General features: G+C 28.1%; 1 protein-coding gene across 1 annotated transcript; it reads right to left on the bottom strand.

Moving 5' to 3' along the window:
* Positions 1 to 2,617: 2,617 nt before the first annotated feature.
* Positions 2,618 to 19,993, bottom strand: LOC100212878 (chromobox protein homolog 1). Its single transcript, XM_065809774.1, has 5 exons — positions 19,792 to 19,993; positions 19,250 to 19,617; positions 13,204 to 13,323; positions 12,186 to 12,295; positions 2,618 to 3,142 (listed from the first exon to the last, which is right to left on the bottom strand). Exons 2-5 carry the CDS (start codon positions 19,600 to 19,602, stop codon positions 3,075 to 3,077), a joined length of 651 nt encoding a protein of 216 aa, XP_065665846.1. The 5' UTR covers positions 19,603 to 19,617; positions 19,792 to 19,993; the 3' UTR covers positions 2,618 to 3,074.
* Positions 19,994 to 20,693: the final 700 nt, after the last annotated feature.

Raw genomic sequence — 20,693 nt, 5'->3', positions numbered from 1 at the left:
AAAACTTGCGGTACTCATTTTGCAAGCTACAAAACTAGCAGGACCAGATTTGCAAGCTACAAAAGTTACTGTACCATGATTGCAAGCTACAAAACTAGCTGGACCAGATTTGCAAGCTACAAAAGTTACTGTGCCATGTTTGCAAGCTACAAAACTTGCGGTACCCATTTTGCAAGCCATAAAACTTGCTGTACCATATTTGCAAGATACAAAATTTTCGGTACTCATTTTGCAAGCTAAAAAACTTGCTGTACCATATTTGCTAGCTATAAAACTTGCGGCACTCATTTTGCAAGCATTAAAACTTGCTGTACCATATCTGCAAGCTACAAAACTTGCCGTACTCAATCTGAAGGCTACAAAACTTGCTGTGCCATATTTGTAAGCTACAAAACTTGCAATACTTATTTTGCAAGTCATAAAACTTGCTGTACCATATTTGCAACCTAAAAAACTTGCGGAACTCATTTTGCAAGTCATATCACTTGCTGTACCATATTTTTAAGCTACAAAACTTGCAGTACCCATTTTGCAAGCAACATAACTTACTGTATCATAATTGAAAGCTACAAAAGTTGCAGTACTCATTTTGCTAGCCATAAAATTTGCTGTACCATATTTGCAAGCTACAAAACTTGCTATACTCATTTTGCAAGCTACAAAACTTGCTATACCATACTTAGAAGCTACAAAACTTGCGGTACTTATTTTGCAAGCTACATAATTTGCTTTACCATATTTGCAAGCTATAAAACTTGCGGTACCCATTTTGCAAGCTACAAAACTTGCTGTACCTGATTTGCAAATTAAAAAACTGGCGGTACTCATTTTGAAAGCGATAAAATTTGCTGTACCTTATTTGCAAGCTACAAAATTTGCGGTACCTATTTTGCAAGCAGCAAAACTTGCTGTACCATGTTTGCAAGCTACCAAACTTGCAGTACTTATTTCGCTGGCCATAAAATTTGATATACCATTTTTGCAAGCAACAAAACTTGCGGTACCCATTTTGCAAGCCACAAAACTTGCTGTACTAGATTTGCAAGTTACAAAACTTGCGGTAATCATTTTGAATGCCAAAAAACTAGCTGTACCATATTTGCAAGCTAAAAAACTTGCGGTACTCATTTTGCAAGCCATAAAACTTGCTGTACTATATTTGCAAAATACAAAACTTGCAGTACTCATTTTGCAAGCTACAAAACTTGCTGGACTATGTTTGCAAGCTACAAAACTTGCAGTATCAATTCTGCAAGCTACAAAACTTGCTGTACCATATTTGCAAGGTACAAAACTTGCAGAACTTATTTTACAAGCCAAAAATTTGCTGTACCATATTTGCAAGCTACATAAACTTGCGGTACCCATTTTGCAAGCTACAAAACTTGCTGTACCATATTTACAAGCTACAAAACTTGCGGTACTCATTTTGCAAGCTACAAAACTTGCTGTATTATATTTGCAAGCTACAAATTTTTCGGTACTCAGTTTGCAAGCAATGAAACTTCCTGTACCATATTTGCAAGCTACAAAACTTGTGGTACTCATTTTTTAAGCTACAAAACTTGCTGGACCATATTTGCAAGCCACAAAACTTGCGATACTTATTTTGCAAGCCATAAAACTTGCTGTAATATATTTGCAAGCTAAAAAACTTGCGGTACCTATTTTGCAAGCTAAAACATGCCGTACCATATTTGCAAGCTACAAAACTTGCATTACTTATTTTGCAAGCTAAAAAAAATGCTGTACCATATTTAAAAGCTACAAAACTTGCGGCACTCATTTTCAAGCTACAGAAAAAGTTTTACACAAAAAGTTTATGTATTTAAAATCTAATTAAAAATATTTAAAATCTAATTAAAATTTTTTAATTAGATTTTTAAAAAAAATCTAATTTAAAATCTAATTAAAATCACGAAGTCAAAATATTAATTAATTAAGAAAACAAAATATTAAGCATTTTGTAAATTATAATAATTTTTAATTTGGAAAATAATATAATATTCAAGTCTCGTTCTACTTCTCGCGAGAATTTTCTATATCTCGTTTCTCAAGAGAAGTCCTATTTCTCACGAGATCTCGCTCATGGTTACAAATGCTTGAAAAATGATATGCTCCTAATAAAGGAGAAAAAACTGCTCGTATGACTCGAATAATTATAATTCATTACTCATTTAGGTGAAATTTATAACACGTTGCATGAAACATTTCATAACCTTTCAGAGCTAATAAGTATAATAGCGATTTGCTTTTACTGATTTTACTTTAGAGCAAACGATATTTTTACTTTAGAGCTAACGGCTTGTGAAATATATCAGAGAATATCATAAAATGCGCATCTCGTTTTGTTATAAAATACAATTTTATTTTTTAGAAACTCTTTTTGCTAAATGAAAAATATAATTGTTTTAAAATCAAAAACTAGAACATTAGTCTAAAAGGTTAGTGGAGCTAGTGGACCCGCGTTTTTTTTTTGCGCAACTAGTGTCTATTATTAAATTAGTGCAGTACGTTTTTTATGCGCAGCTACCGCCTATTATTTGATTTAAACTATAATTTCCTTTTCAAAAAAATAGTGGTTATTGAAAACGAAACAATCAAATATAACAAGAAATAAAAGAAACAATCACGTCTTGAATTTATTTCTTATAAAAGTTATTTATAACTTAAAATCAACACGATGACGACTTTAATATAAAGTTCCCTATAAACCAATCAGAAAATGTAAAATCAAAGATCTTTAACGGTTCATTTTAATGTAATATTCTAAAATCTGAAATGTGGAAACCAACTGATTTCAAAAGTTGAGAGTTGGAAGACCAAACAACGTCAAAAGTTGACAATTAAGAAAAGTTCAGAATACAGTTTATTACCATTTTTAAAGTATAACAAAAGTACACAAAAAAGCTTGTTGAAAAACAAATTATTTGTAACAATCGAATTCAGGTAACTGTCGAATATCGATCGACGTTTTTTCAAATGGATCTAAACCACGCTATGCATGAATGTTCCCACGATAAAAACATTAAAACTAAAAATAGCTTTGACTTTAAAAATCTTTAGTTACATCATTAGTTTCCAACTTCCACTTCTGTTTTCGAGTTGTTTTTTGATTCTTCACTGTCATCAGCACCGCGATCTTTAAAAAAAAACACACAGGTAACAAAAAAAGAACAAAATCAAACAAAAATTTCAAATCCATTTTCCTAATATTTACAAAACCATTAACAAATGAATTTTGAGTAAAAATATAATAATGAATTAAAAAAAACTACGCTATGCAGCTAAGTTACAAAGCGTACAAAGTATGTTTTATATTATCACAATCGTTATTTTTATATTAATCTCATCTTTAACCCTTTCGCGACTGAGTTAAAAACATCTATATAACTGCGCGTAAAATAACGAATTTGTATCATGAACAATTAAAAGGCCATAAAATAAAAACTACTTGTCAGAATATAACAAACGAGACCTTGTTTTTTTTGTTAGAGAATAGACTCTCATATTTAAAAAAAGAAAAAAAAAAGAAGAAAAAAAAGTCACGTAATGGAAAAAACAACATATTGAATAAACAAAAGTATATAATTTCTTAATTTAATTTTAAATACTAACAGATAAATTCATAAACATATATAGTTTTTAATATTTAATAAGATAGGCATTTATAGTGGTGATCAAACAAAAAAAAACTAAACAAATTTGATAATTTAATCAAAAGATATTTAACTTTTTGTAAAGACACCAACATGGCCTACTATATAACACGGCCGGATGTGTTGCCTTGAACGCAAAAAATTAGTGGGCCGATTTTAGGTTTTTAGCTTTTGAATCAAAACCTGAAGGTAATTCTATAAAGACATTAATAATATTTAAATAATTTGCTCTTACCTATAATTATTACTATTACCAAAATTCTTAACCTTCAAACACTAAAACAGTTAGCTAATAATAAATCATGATTGCATTAAGCCGAATGAACTATCTATTTTAGCCATCAATTTTAATCTACAAAATCTTAGTCTTAAAATTATTGGTTCAAACAACTAAAATTAACAAAAATGTTAGTAAAACTAGCATAATTTTTAAATGTACACATTTACTGAAAGCATTTACATATATTACAAAAAGATTAATCAAGTCAAGTTTCTTTTGTTTCTCAAAAAAACAATATACATATACTATGTTGTTATGGGTTTATTCATTTGTCTTTTTTGGTTTGTCGAACTTTAAAGGCAGCAACTTCATTTTTTCTAATGTTTCCATTTTTAATTTGTTGCTCATTGTTAAAATATATGTTGGTAATAATTGTGTTTACCAAATGCCTTCCCCATTCCTCATGTTCTATACACATAAAATCACTATCACTTGGTTGATATTTTTCTAGCGCTAGCAAGGATGCATTTTTTATATCATGGGAATACTTTAATAACATTTTCTTTACAGTGTCCAGAATTATAAACCCATTACAAACATAGTTAGCTAATTCTTTGGAAGGTTTTGTTAAACCACCACGTGAAAGAATTTCCAGATATTCTGTTGAGACTTTATTGAAACTTAATGATTTCAGACAGTTAGAACAGTTATATTTATCCCCAATCTTTTTCGTGATGTAACCAGATATATTGATTGCAACTTCGTAAGAGTCATGACAAAGCTCATTCTCTTGAATTTCATTGCTATATTTTTCCAATTTTATTAAAAGTTCATTTTTGTCAATTTTTGTATCAAGTTTAAGATTGCTTGTCCAACAATTGATATTGGCTTTAATTAAGGATTTCATGCATAATATCTTTTCAGAGCTTTGAACTTCACGTAAACTGACTAAAAATCTTCCACCGCTCATTTGTCGATATTTACTGAAATGTCTTTCTAATGGATCAGTTTGAAACCTGCTAGTTAAAACATATTTATATCCTTCTGAAAATAAATCTTCAATCAGACTTGCAGTACCCTTCAGTGTTGTAATTAATGCATTAGTTGTTTGAGCAGATAAAGTATACTTATTACATCTTTGAAACTGCAAGTTTTTCCACTCATTAATCCATGTTGCAAAAACTCGAAAAAATTGTGACTTTTTGTCACCTGGAATAGCTGCATTACCAATCCTATTGTTTGTATTAAACATTACCTTTGAATTAGAAATAGTCCACCAAATATTAATAAGCCTTAGAAATCCAGCAGCTGCAGTTTCGTTTGGAAAATAGCTGATGATTGCAGCAGAGGTGGTTTCATCAAAAATATTTACAGCTAAAGGAACACTTTGTTTGTTGTTTCCTGGATGTAAAGTTTGGGCAGACAATTTGAAAGCTTTTTTTAAGTTAGCAGGTAACAATTTATCTTTCTCATAAACATTATGCAATAAACTCCAAGAAATTTCTCCAGCTTCAACATAAATAATATCATCAAACTCAATAAAATCAAAAGGTGGAAATACAAACCGTTTTGAATTTAATAAATTATTTCTAATGTTTTTCAGTAAATGAACACTGTCATATAAATTGTAAACCCGGTGTCCCATAAAAGTAAAATATATTTCATTATCTTGTTCACCAAACTTTAAACGTAGAATTTTAAATGCTGAAACATTTGTTGCATGATTGTCAGTTATTATAGCTCGTACATTAAAAGATGCTTTATATAAAGTATCTAACGTTTCTTCTATATGTGAACTAATCATAGAACCAGAAATTTGAAATTCTGGACAGGCCTTAATTACAAAGGGGATAGATTCTTTCAAGCTAACCACCATGAACACAACTATACCAGAATAGAAATTACCATCATCATCAGCACCAATTAAACTTCCTCTATGATATTGGACACCTTTTTGTAAATACATCTCATCAATTAAAACAACACAGTCAGCACTAATACTACCATTTTCCAAAAGTAATAATAATCCTGATAATGGATCAATGCCACCCTTTGAAAGTGATTTTAAATAAGACAACGAAGGAAGTGGAAACTCTTCTAATAGCAAAGTATAAGCCTGTTTTGATGTATATCTGTGCATTAGAGAAAATCTAATGATTTCATTTGTGTAGATTGGACGTCCTTGTGGTTTATAAAGAGATAATTTATATAAATCTGATAATACACTTTTTGATACGTTCTTTGCAACTTCATGCATATAAGAAACAAAATTAACAAGCATACTGGCACTGGTCAATTTACAAACACTGCCTTCTCTAAACCATTTAGGCAATGGAACTGGGATACCTTTCATATGTAGCTTTACATGTAAGTCTTTATCAATAGTAATACTCTCAATGTTAGGAGTAACATCCCCGTCGTCGAAATAAATTCGAAGAAATAACACACGGTTATCAACTAGTTTAAATGAAAATCCTGCTGGACAAAAACCTTCATTAAGATCTATAATGCTTTTAATTGTATCATGTTTTCTAAAATCGTATGTTTCATCGAGAAAAGGATGAGAATATATACGAACTGCAGGGGGCTTACGTAAAGCTGAGGTTGATTGAATTAAAGATGGCTTTGATAGGATGTTTTGGTTGGTAATAATTGTTGGTATAGGATTTTCGCAATAATTCAATGTTATACGTTTACCTCTTTTCAAATATTTATCTTCAAAATGATCGATACATATAACTGAGTTTTCTGTGGGGCTCCAATCAGCTCGGTTGACAAACTTAATCCAACAATTTCGAAGATCTAACTGATTGCTATCAGGAAAACTAAACACAGTTTTGTATGTTACGTGGTTGCTGTTACTGGAACATTCTTCAATCTTTCGCTTATAATTACTTCTACAACCAACAACACAACACTTTTTTGGCATTGCAAAATAAAGTATTACTTGAATTAAAAAAAGTTTAATTTAAGATTGTTAAATCGGTTCATTGTAAACTTCAAACTCGTGTTTTTTCGGCCCACTAATTTTTTGCGTTCAAGGCAACAAATCCGGCCGTGTTATATAGTAGGCCATGACACCAACAAATTGGAAATTTCCTTAAATCAAAATATATACACATTTGGCTTGAGAAATTTTATGTATGAGTAAACATACATAATATCGTTTTAGGAATAGTCCAAAACAGTATGATAAATTTGAAAATACTCATCAGGATGTAACCCGGGTTGTGATGGACAGAAATTACAAACAAAAACAGTTTTCAAGGGATGTCCTTTGGCGGCCAGTTTGCCCTTTGCATAACAAACACGACATCTTTTCTGGTGCCTATCATTATTGCCTGCCTTGCCTGGTGGCAACATTGAAGGAAAATGCCTGCCAGTAAGTCTATCAAAATCCTCTCCAACAACAAGACAAAGGTTGTGAGGGATCTCAGGGGTTAGTGAAAATATCAACTTTGTTACTCAACAAAAAATCCAAGTATGAAATGTGCTTGCCAGTACTATGTGTATAAATCTTTTGTAAATTTAAAGCACATTGAAGAATTAAGCGAAAAGCTATTTCTTGTACCATTTAAGGATTTTCGAAGAGCCTGAATTCCATGTAATTGCTGGTCTACCCGGTCAACACCACCCATATGTACATTGTATAACCATTGATGGTTTGAGTGTAATGTTATCATTTTTATCAGATTTTCCTGTTTCCACCATCACTGGATTGTGATATGTTGATAGCATGTAAACAACTTTTTGTTTGTTACCTGATTTGTCTTTAGTTGCACGATATTTGCAGACTAACATTTTATTGTCTTCGTTGCGAGTTTTATAAAAAACAGCAGTCCCTTTTGCAAGTTGATCATTTAATATCTTTTTGCTGTAGTGTTTTCGGTTTGCGCAAATAGTTCCACAAATATAAGTCTTCTTGGACAAGAGTAAGCTGGCAAGAGAAGGGCTTGTATAGTAATTATCAGCAAAAACTATATGACCTTTATTTAGAAATGGTCCCATCAGCTATATTGGTATACATTGGCTTGAAGGCATTGTTGAATTTTGGTCATCATCATACATCCCAGTACCACAGTACACTAGGAAATCAAGTGTAATACCATCAGCTGTAGTCAACTCATTTACCTTTATTCCAAATTGTGCTCTTTTGCCTTTATATATTGACGAAAATGTAATCTGCCCTTAAAAAGAACAAGGGATTCATAATCAGGTCATTATTTGCTCTCTCCTCAGATAAAGAAACATCATTGCAGAAATTTTGATTTTTAGGAGTATTTGTGGTGGATGGTGAAGGCAAAACTAAATTTTGAACTGGTAAAACTTCAGACAAGGGTAGTAGTTCTTCATTTACATAATCTAAAATACTTTCAGAATCACTAGAGTTATCAAGATTAATATCAATATTGCAATCTACATCACTATCATCAAACAAAATATCAAGGATCTCATTCATATCAGTATAACTTGTTTGCTTTTTAGCGATTTTTCAAAATTAATTTTTGATCGATCTATAAATGCAAATGACAAACGGTTTGAAGTATCAACTTAAGAAATTATTCCTTTTTCAGATATAAATTTAATGTTTTCTCAAACCCCTATAGATGTTCAGGAAAATTTAAAATTATTGATGGACGCCAGGTGGTTCACACATCATTTAGAAACAGATTTTATGCACCGTGGTGCGGGTCACGCGTCAGGAAAGGGTTAATTGATCAAAAAAAGTTATCAAAATAATTTTAGAAGACTCAATGATGCCATATTTAAGCCGTGCTATGCATGTGATCTTCGTGATCTACTATATTACACTATATTTACATGGATGCGTATGTAACATTTTAGAGGTCGATTCTAAAGGCTAATGCAAAGACAGTGCAATAAATGCAAAGACAGTGCAATGGGAAAAAAATTTAAATTTTAAACTTGCATAAGATTACTAGTTTAAATTTTTCTTTTAAATAGAAAGAAACTTGGCATTTATAACTATTTTTAAAAATTATTAAAAAAGCTGAACCATATCTTAATATGGTTGTAAAAATAGATACAACAGTTTTTTGAATAATATAAAAGTTGCTTCTTTTCATTTTCAGTTAAAAAATTAACAGTTACTAATCTTTTGATTCATAAAACAGTTGTGGTTGAATTCAAACACTTTGTGAAAATTTAATGAAAAGTTATTTGTTGTATAAAGGTGGGTGATTCAACTCCCATTATTATGCAATAATAAAGTTCCATAAAAAAGCCTTATTTTTTTTATTTAAAATATTTTGATATATTTTATAAATATTGATCAATTTTAAACCGACATGAGCTGCATTATATCTAACAAAATACAACACAACTCTGTAAATAAATAAATAAATAAATTAACAATGCGTTGCCAAAACTCAATGCTAATTTAAAATAATCAGAGATAAAAAAACAATTATGTGAAATAAATTTGTCATAGCATATTATTTTAGTTATTCTTTGAAAATCACGGATAAAAAAATCTTAAAGAAATTTATTTTTTGCCGCACTATAGCTAATAGTTGACACAGTTTGTTATATATAATTTTTAATTAGGTTCCTATGATACTTAATTTTGCATAGTAATAAAACTATTTTTACAATAATGTTATTTTAACAGTTTTTTATTTGCGCTAAGTGCAGAATATTTGGCATGTGTATTAAAATGAGATTCACACTTCTTATAAAGGTAAATTTTTTAGTTGCTATGGAAACCTTACTTTGCATAGCAACAACATATTTTTGGTAATTTTTAGTAATTGAATTAATAACACTAACAGTAATTTAATTACTTTTAAATTTAATTACTAACATTTATAGTAACTTAATTACAAGAATTAGTAATCCACATTATTACCAGTTTATACTAATTCTTGTTATTATAAAAGTTAATTACAAGAATTAGTAATCCACATGGCATATATATAATAATATTTAACTGATAAATTAAAAATATTTGTTATAAAAATTATTTAGATTTGGTTTTATTAAACTTAGAAATTCATAATTTTCTCCAAAAAACAATCTTAGTATAGCAAAAACAAAATATTACTGAAGATATATTAAACTTAAGTAAGCAAATAATTGCTGGATTTGAAATTGTTTCAAAATATTATAAATACAGATAAAACAAGTAATTATTCAATAGACAAAGCACTGGCTATAATAATTGATGCCAGTCTGAAAAAAGCTTCCTATCAATTGATTAGAAGAAATAATACAACTTCAACCCCACTTACAATGTCGGGATGCGAAGTTGAAATGTTATCCTGCAAATATAAAAGAGGAGGACTATTCAGCTTTCATTTATTTAAAATATTTAATGATTCATACTTTGCAAAGAATTTATGCAGTTCAGAAACCTGTGCTGAGACATTTAATATTGAACAAAAAAGCAATAAAATCAATGACACTCACGTATATAGCTGGTTTTCATGGTGCTACTGGGCAAAATACTTATAAACAAGTTTTGTTAGAACCTGACATGAACAGAGATATAAAACGTGAAGAATTGTTATTTATTACTTGTCTAGTCCCATTGGATTTAACTGTATTTAACAATAGCAATGAAAAGGTGTCTATTTGGAGAAATCAAAAGTCATCACCCAGAGCCTATTGCAGACCCTTAAAATTTGTATACAAAACGGAATTCAAGGAATGTACTCAAATAAGATCAGTACATTAAAATTGAGTTTTATTTTTTATAGATGTTTGCGGATCTTCTATCAAAGTGAATTGTTTTATTGAACTTACAATGATTGTTGAAAAAGTTCAAACAATATTATGTGAAAAATCATACCAATGCTGTTCAGTGTGTGGTGTCTCTCCAAAAAATATGAATAGTCTTGATATCCTTAAAATAGATTATACTCACAGAGAATTCAAATATGGTATTTCCAGTCTCCATGCATGGATTAAATATTTTGAGATGATTTTTCATATATAAAAAAGAAACAAGAAAGTGACAAGCAAGATCTAGAGAAAAAAAAGAAAAGGTATCTGTAACCAAATAAAAGATTTAGACTGATTTTATGAACAAAATTAGACCTGCTGATTTCCCTAAAAGTGGTGGTTCTGGATCAAGTAACAATGGCAATACTTTGAGGCGTGTTTTAGCAGCATATGAGCAAACAGCTGAAATTCTGGGTATTGATCAAAACCTTATATTCAAATTTTATATCATCTTGATAACACTATCTTTAGGATACGAATTAAACTGCTTAAAATTCAAGAATTGTTTTGACACTGTTAAACTATGTGTCCGTTTATCTGTGGTATTACATGGCTCAATCTGTGCGAAAGTATTGATACATAAACATGACATTATTCAAAGCCTTACATTGCCTATAGAACTTATGTCAGAGGAATCTCAAGAGGCTAGAAATGAAGACTTTAAGTCTTATTGTAAAAATTTCAGCTGAAAAACATCCAGAAGAGCAATCAATACTGATCCGATAAATAGACTCCTAGTTTCCAGTAATCCTTATGTTAAATAGCTGCATAAATCAACATCATACTGAACAAATCACAAAACAGTTTCTTCAGATGTTTATAATTAGTAAAACAATCTTCAAACAATATTATTGTTCTATAAATTTTCAATATAATTTAAAACTGAAAATGTTTTCTTGCAGTACTTTTTGTTTTTATTATTTCTAAAACATTAATTACCTAAATATTTAGTGGGTCAAAAATCCGATAAAATTTATTCAAAAATCAATTTACTTCTTTGTAACTAGGTAAATTATCAGGTAACTAAGCAATATAAGTATCCAAAGTAACAAAATAAAAAAAAATTATCGCTTTTATAAAAAGCGCAATTTCATATTGGTACTCATGCTAAATTTAGTGAATATAATAGCACTCATAAAATATCTGTAAATACTAAAAATAGGTTGTTGCTGAGTAAAATAAAGATATCCATAGCAACAAAATAAAAAAATAATACCTTCATAAGAAGTACAGACATCATATTAGTACTCATGCTAATTTTAGTTGATATAGCACTAATACTAATTTAGTTATGAATTTTATCCATTAAAAGTTGATTCAAGACCACTGTGTAGTGGAACAAAAAAGATGGCTAACCAACATCTTGTGAGACCAAAAAATAGCTTATTACTTTTATGAGACATAAAACTTAGTTATTTTAACTAATTACATAAGTAAACATAAAACACATAAGTAAACAAAAAAAGTTTAAAAAAAAAGAAAACTTTTTATTTAAATTTTGAATTTTTTGAATTAAAAATAACCTTTTATAAATTGTAAAAGCAAAAAGCTTTACAACTTACTACTATTTGAGGACCAGGTCAAGCGTGCTTCATAAAATGATATAACCATCTGAGGTATCTTCAAATTGGCAATTTTTGAAGGAACTAGCTCTGCATCATTGACATCTTTCCTGTAATCAACGTATATATGAAATAATTTATAATTAATAAAATTCAGGGATGCAGAGTCCCAAAAGGACTCCGACTTTATATCTCTACTTTTTCCAAGTCTGTAGTGTCCAGAAGCTCTAAACATGTTTTTTGCTTTTTAATCTGCTATAAAGAAAAAGTTCATGAGATTTAATGAATTGAAACTTAATGTTTTTAAGTCCGGAGTTCTGGAGTACCAGAGTCCTTGCCGCCATTATACCTAAGGACTCCGGGTTCAAAAAACGATTGTTCCTCTAACCTAAAAGTCTTAATTTTTATCCTATTTGTAGTCCATAAACTTATTTATGTTTTTAGAGCTCCTGGATACCAAAAACTAGCATAAAGTTATCTTTTTGTGACTTTCAAATCCGGAGTCTTTTTTGGAATTCCGCATCCCTGAAAAAAATAAAAGAAATTTGTCCACACGTCTTTATAATCTTTAAGATGAATAAAAAGTTGCCTGCAATAAAGTGTGGTATGAAAAATGAATAACCACCATGCTAAACAACTTCTATTTAATAATATCTTTGATAAGCTCAACTGTTTGCTTTTTTTTAAAACAAAATTACTACCAATGAAGTTGCAAACAAATATTAATTAGTTTGAGCTAAAGAAAAGTATGTGTTAAGAAAAGATTAGGATGGAAGAGAATTTCCTGAAAAAAAAAGAACAGTTATAGCAAAAGTATGAGAGCTGAAAGCAGAACAGATGGTTTTATATTATCAATTAACAGATAAAATAGCTAATAAAATATGTTTACTATATATATTATAATACAATAAAATATGATTTAAATGTTTTTAGATTAGGAAATTAACCAGAGACCATCGAATAGATTTAAGAAGTGAAATTATAAATAATTCTAAAATTTGAACTAAATTAATTATACCATTTTATTAAGAAATGAACTTCTCCAGATGTCTCTGTAGCTCCAAGTATTTCTTCTGCTTCCATTCCTTTATCAAAACCATTTAAGTGTTTTTCTGATTTCTTCTTTTTCTTTGATGAACTGTAAATAAAAGTTAAAAGTTTTAAATATATTTTGTACATATTGTATACAAAAATTTTATATAGGGTGTGCGCGTGTGTGTGTGTATATGTATATATATATATATATATATATATATATATATATATATATATATATATATATATATATATATATATATATATATATATATATATATATATATATATATATATGTTTTTTAAATCCCTGAATGGTAAGTGCAAATCAAAAAATATTATATATAAATGCATCATCGCAGCAAAAAACCAACCCAGCAAAGTTTATATAGGATTAACGGAAGGTGAGTGGAAAACCAGATACAACAACCACAAATCATCATTCAACAATATTAAATACAAAAATTCAACCGTTCTATCAAACTATGTCTGGGATTTAAAAAACAATTTATATTTATATATATATATATATATATATATATATATATATATATATATATATATATATATATATATATATATATATATATATATATATATATATATATATATATATATATATATATATATATATATATATATATATATATATATATATATATATATATATATATTATATAGAGAGAGAGAGAGAGAGAGAGAGAGAGAGAGAGAGAGAGAGAGAGAGAGAGAGAGAGAGAGAGAGAGAGACTATTCAATGATAAAAATTTGGGCAGTGGTAATTCCTAGTTCCGGCGAAATTTAGTGGAAAATCAGCGTTTTATCACGGAAAAAGTAATATTTGCCATAAAAACGTTTTTTATTTTGGGCACCTGTCAAAAACGATCTAGAATAGCCCCTAATATATATATATATATATATATATATATATATATATATATATATATATATAGACACACACACACACACACACACACACACACACACACACACACACACAATATACATATATGAGAGAGTATCATATTTACAAATACACACACATATAACAATAAATACAGATTTAGCTGTACGTAAAATGTTACTGATGATATCATACTAAAATACTACCTGCACTGTATACATCAACAGTGATTGAATTAATGGATAATATTTTGGCGCTACCTATATATATACAGACCATTTATGCAACTTGCAAACTTTGACTCTCTGCAGACTATCAGTCTTTGTACACAACTAGTAAAACTAGATTAATACAATCTTATATAGATGTAATTTATTACATAAATAACCACAAATTTAATAATATTAAATATTTATAACTAAATACTATATTATATAGTTCAATATATAGAAATTGGAAATTAGTTTTGAATAACCCTGACTAACCACGTAGCAAGACATAAATTATGTAATGTCTTATAAAAAAAGACTTTGTTTATAACCGTTAGTACAGGCAAACATTAAAAAAAAATACTCACTCCCAACAAGGCTGCAAGCAAATACAATAGAGTTGGGAGTTACTGGAAAACAAAGATTATTGTTAAAGAGAATATAAAAATGGTCAACAAAAGACTTAAGAAGGTATAGTTGTTTATGGCCAGAAAAACATAAAAATGGGATTCAAATAGGTTCCAAAGCATTTATGGAGAAGGAAGAAATTTTACGAATAAAAGTTTTTATACAAAAAGATAGAAACAGTAAAAGGGAGTAAATTTGCTTTTGTTGAGTCAAGCGAGAAATGAGTTTGGTTGATGGAACTAGAGGTATCTCATTTGAGCAGCGACCATGATAGTACTTGCAGAAAAGAGCAAGAGACACAACCTAACAACAATAACAGTGGCTCGAGCTTTGCAGATAGAGCAGGTACAACTACATTTACAATACATTTTATGATCATGTTTTGAAAAGATAGAGTATGAGAAGTCTATAAGATATATGTAGAGAATTAAATTGGAAGTAAAGAAATGACAAATACAATAAAGAAAGGAAACCTTAGCAGATACTAACTTTGCAATAGACTGTATATATGAAGATTTTCAGTCGAGACAAGAGATTAGATAAGCAAATAAATCCACTTTGAATTTAATATTTTCAGAAAGATCATTAATATAAATAAAAGACAATACAGAACCAAGGATAAAACTTTGAGACCCCAGAAGTTGCTGCAAAGAAGAGCGTTGGGCTTTGACACTTCGGTTAGAAAGAAATAATTTAATATCTCAGAAACTTTACCAGATACAACATATGAAGCAACCTTATGAAGTAGACCATCATGCCAAAAGTTATTAAAATCCTATAATATGCCGAGAGCAAATACCCTTGCCTCGCTGCTTCAATTTAATGTTTAATCAGGCAGGAAAACAAGATTCAGTTAAGCACAAATTAAACAGTTTAAAGATAATTGAAGAGAGTTCTGGATAACACTTTTGTAAGACTATGACAGGAATGTTGTCTGGACCACAAGCCAGGATTGAAAAATAAACTTTTTTTTTTAAATGTTTTTTTTGATTTAAACTCTTATTTTTAAGCTGTGTTAAGTCAACTTTTTCAATTAAAAAAAAAAAACATTAGGCATTTCACTTGAATAAACTGTTTTATATCAGTATTACTGTTATAATTCATCAATCAATATTATTTTAATACTTAAATACAATTAATATATTTAATGTTCTGTATATAAAAACAAGCTTTACTACTCATATTTTCCAGAGATTTAGATGTCTTACAAATGGTTAACCTGTTTAGCTAGAATGATAGGAGTTATTCTAGTTAAACAGAGTGCAACCATTTGATTCAAAGGACAAATTGACAAAGGGACAGAAAAAGTTCTTTGCAAATAATTCTGCTTTATCCTTAAGAGTGGTAATAAAATCAGACCCATGTATTAGAGAATGTAAGACCTTTGTTAATGACACTATTGAAAATTTTCCAAAAGTCCCTAGAACCTAACCTCTGAGATAAAAAAATGAGATTTAGTAAACTAAGAATATTGTAGCTTAGCATCAGACTACTTTTTAATTTGATTTCTTAAAAAAATAAAAATTTGTCTTATCAAAATTATCAAAACATTGGTTTAAAACATTTGGGTATTACTTTGATAAATCCCTTAAAAACAAAACAAGCTGGAAAACTTGAAAAACTAAGGAGCACCTTAAGTTTTTGAGATAAAAAAATGCAGAATCAGCTATACAAGAATTACAACCCATTTGCGTAAAGCTATCAAATGAAATTTACTATGGACATGCTAGTCCTTTAGGCTACGAAAGAATCCTTTGGTTAGAATCTTAGAAGGGTCTTTTTCTATTTATTATAAAAGGCAAAAAAAAAAAAAAATCAGATTGCAAAATATTTTTTCGAAAAAATAACCAACTTACTGCAACAACAAAAAAAGTATTATAAAAAACACTTGTTTCAAATATTACAAAAATTTGAGAAATAAGTAATCTGAAATGTGACCAATTGATAATATTTACATAAAGAAATAATTAAAAGTACTGTTACCAATAATTCAAACCTCCAAGGAACCAAGGAAAATGATTTGACTTAATGAATGTTTGCCCAAAGTGAATCCCTGTTATGTCGAACTTTAGCTAATATGAGATATTAGTTCAAGTTAAGGTAACTTATGCTTTTTTCAATGCTAAAAATGTTTCAGTGAGAGAAGTTATGTATTCACACTATACACTCTAAAGATCATATTTTAAAAAGTTTAGTAACACAATAACTTTGTAATTTTTGTTAATATAAATCCAAAAGATTATTAAGAAATTTATCAAAACATTTGAACATTTGCTTTTTTAACAGTATTTAGTTATCATTTATTTTGAAACAGTTTAATTATAACATTATTGATTATTTTACCTTTTCATAGAATGTTCTACTTTTAACTACTTATGCTTTCCATTAAGAGTTAGAAAGTTCAAAAATGTTATCTTTAAGCATACATTATACTAGCGTTTTAGTTATCAATTGATTATTAAATTTTGAAAGCTTGATTTGATGAATGATTAGATGAATTGATTAGATTTTGAAACAATTGGTTTACAGTTAGCCAATGAATACTAAATAAGATATGTGAATATTTTATTTTTTACAACCCACAAATTAAAAGTGGTGATCTTGTTTCCTTGGACTTTTAAATTTGAAACTCCTTCTTTTGTAATAACGCAACCCCTCTGGGGAGGGGTTGTGTTAGTACAAAAGAGGGGATTTAATTATAGAGGGGATTTATCTTTTAATATCATTTTAATGACATTTATCAGGAAAAAAAAGCATTTAATCACAACTGCGATTATTTTAAATAATTTTTTTTAAAAAAACTTTGTATTAAATATGATTTTAAAAATTTTAATTTAGTTTTGAAGGAATGTAAAATAGTTTCAACATATTTATCATAAAAAGAAATATTTTTCTTGCTAACTAATTTATTACGCAAAACATAAATTTTTTTCCCTCTTCTTTATTGTAGATTAAAATATGTGAAAGCAAGTTAATATATACTTTAATATATTTTAATAGTATATATACTTTGAATATATTTAATAATATTATATAGTTTTTTTTTCTTTTAAAAAAGGGAGAAGTGTTTTTGTTTAAAAGAATTTTTTTCACAAATGTATTTAAAATTTTTTGTTTCTTATTAATTCAATATAATTAAAGTTCTTTTGAATTTATTTATGAACATAAATTTTGTTTACAAATATCTTATTGGTAACAAAAATCTCTCTATAAATTTGTAATAATTTGCAAAGCAATAAACTTTGAGATAATAAGTTAAAAATAAAGCAATAAAAAGTTGTGATGAAGAAACAAAAAATTATGTTAAGAATAAGATTGTTTTAAGAAATTAATTATAAAAATATATAATCTTTTTCAAATACCCAATTTAGATTTCATAAGTAATTTATGCGGTAGTGGTGTGGTGGTAGAGCGCTCGCTTCATAAGTGAGAGATTCCGAGTTCAATTCCCACCATGTCTCTGGTAGTACCGCGCTCAACTTGTTTCTCAGCGCAGTGGCCTTGTTTGTCAAGGTTCATGTTTTGGAGTTATAGAGTTGAGAGAGGGTTATAACCACAAGTAGCCTCCTCATCTGTAGTGGTCTTCTCGGCCTTGGGGAGGTGAATTATAACAAAAAAAAAACTTTTGTTTTATTAATTTAAATGACTTTTAAAGCGGTCAAAAATTATATTTAATTACAATTCAGTACTTTAAAATATGTCAATAATGCAATTAACTCTTAACAATGTAAATTAACTCTTAACAATGTAAATATCAAAGAAGTGTTAAAGTTAAATTTTGTTACATGTTTTTGTTACACAATAAAATCCCATAACAAGGCCTGATATTGTTTTGCATAACAATTTAATAATTTGTTAAATAAATTAAATTCTTAAAATTAAATTCTTGTATACATTGACATTGATACATTTAATATCTGTTTTACACATAAAGCAGACTGTGATCAAATGTTAAGTACAAACAGATATTACTAGCAGATAAGAAAAAACAGATATACTAATAAAAAAATGTATACTTATCTATATACAATTTTTGGTTACAAAATTTAATATTGAATAATAAATTATAAATCATATTTGATCTTAACTTTGTATTAAATTTTAATCTTAGCCATTTATTATTCTTAAAACATAAGTAAGTCCTAATTTTTAAATCAAAATGAATTTCAAATTAATGTATGATTACAAAGCTTGCTTGATATAACAATACTATTCAATATAAACAAAAAAAAATTGTCTGTATGAAAAACTTGTACAATTCATTTATTTTATTAAATAATTAATTTTATCTTTTTATTAATTTATTAAATCTTTTCAATTTTAAAACGCTGCATAAAATAATGTAACAAAAATAAGGTAACAATTTGTTATCTAAATACTATATATATATATATATATATATATATATATATATATATATATATATATATATATATATATATATATATATATATATATATATATATATAGAGAGAGAGAGAGAGAGAGAGAGAGAGAGAGAAACATACCCTTCATCAGTCTGTTTTCTTTTAGTTTGTTTCTTTTTTTCATCTGGTACTGGCTTTTCAGTTTTCTTGTCTGCTTTTTGTTCTTTGCGTTCAACATCAAAGCTTACCCTATTTGAAGATTTTCTCTTTTTTTCATTTAATTCTCTTTCATATTCAGCTATTAATTCAGGACAATTAAGATTTGAAGCAGGTTCCCAAGTATTATCTTCAAGAGGATAACCTTTCCATTTTAAAAAGTATAATATCTCGTTATTTTTATTTACTTTATGTTTTAGGATTTTTTCAACAACATATTCTTCTTCGTCATCATCGCTATGGGCTTGATTTTCATCCTCTTCTTTTTCTCCTACCATTTTCTATTATAAAGCCTGCGTTACAAAAGAGTTACGAAAAAAACTTAGTTAATCAGTAAAACCAGTAATCATTTACAAAGAAAGCTATTTTTAAGCATTTACACGTAACTTCAACCTATCAATAATAGTATTCATAAATTAAAAACTACTATTACATTGAAGGGAAAAGAAACTATTCGTTTACATTGCCTAATAACTTGCTGAGTATAACTTTTTGCTAAATTACTTTGTGATTAAAATATTACTTTAGTTACGGTTTCGTCAATCAAAAACCAACAAAGCAATTTTTTAAATTATAATTCAATAAAATGTACTGAACTTTCTTCTAATAATATGCAAATTTATATTGTATATAACAAAAGAAAGAAATAAACCCCAAGATACTGGCAACAGCATTTAGGCGCTTAACAAGCTGCGCATGCGTACTTTAACAAGTGTTATGAAAGCATTCTTTGTTTCATCATGAATATTGTCTTGTTACATGACTTTTATCTTAACATCTAATAATTTGAATGAATAGAAGTATTTAAATTATTATTATTTATAATAAGTTAGTGTATTTTCGGTCACTTTTTTTAAGTCGGTCACTTTTACTTAAACTATATAGGATCAGAAATTTGAACAAACAATTTTGTTTTATGAATTCTTTGTAAGACTTTTCTCACAAAGTTATATATATATATTTTTTTTTTTGTTAATTTTTTTTCGTCATTTCACACATTTTACAATGTTATCTATAAAATTTAAACAAATATATATAATTACAAGCTGACTGGGGCAAGTAGAAGTCAAAATGACTTATCATCAAGCCTAGAGTTGCAAAAAAACGCGTTTTTTTCCTTTGATGTTTTTTTGGGTCAAAAAAACGTGTTTTTTTGGTTTTTTTGGCGTTTTTTTGGTTTTTTTGGTGTTGTTTTGATTTTTGTAACAATTTTTCAGTTTTTATTTGGCATAAATTTTGGAACAGTTTTCCTTTATTCTACTATATTTTTAGTATATGACCATTAAAAGCACAATTAGATGTATAAACACCAATTTAAAATAAATTTTTAATAAAAAATTAAACTATCTTTGATTTAGTTATATATCAA

The sequence above is a fragment of the Hydra vulgaris genome, chromosome 11 (genome assembly GCF_038396675.1).
Source record: "Hydra vulgaris chromosome 11, alternate assembly HydraT2T_AEP".
In the NCBI taxonomy this organism is placed as follows: domain Eukaryota; kingdom Metazoa; phylum Cnidaria; class Hydrozoa; order Anthoathecata; family Hydridae; genus Hydra; species Hydra vulgaris.
The sequence above is the reverse complement of the archived record's forward strand: the minus strand, read 5'-3'. Positions and strand labels throughout refer to the sequence as shown.

Bases quoted from the DNA above. Each gene is read 5' to 3' on its own strand.
- LOC100212878 (XM_065809774.1), bottom strand. From the start codon at position 19,602: ATGGTAGGAGAAAAAGAAGAGGATGAAAATCAAGCCCATAGCGATGAT. The intron at 13,324-19,249 runs GTATGTTTCTCT...TTTTATTTACAG, and splicing joins AGAAAACAGACTGATGAAGG to TTCATCAAAGAAAAAGAAGA. The intron at 3,143-12,185 runs GTAAGTTGTAAA...TTTTTTTTAAAG, and splicing joins GACCTGGTCCTCAAATAGTA to ATCGCGGTGCTGATGACAGT.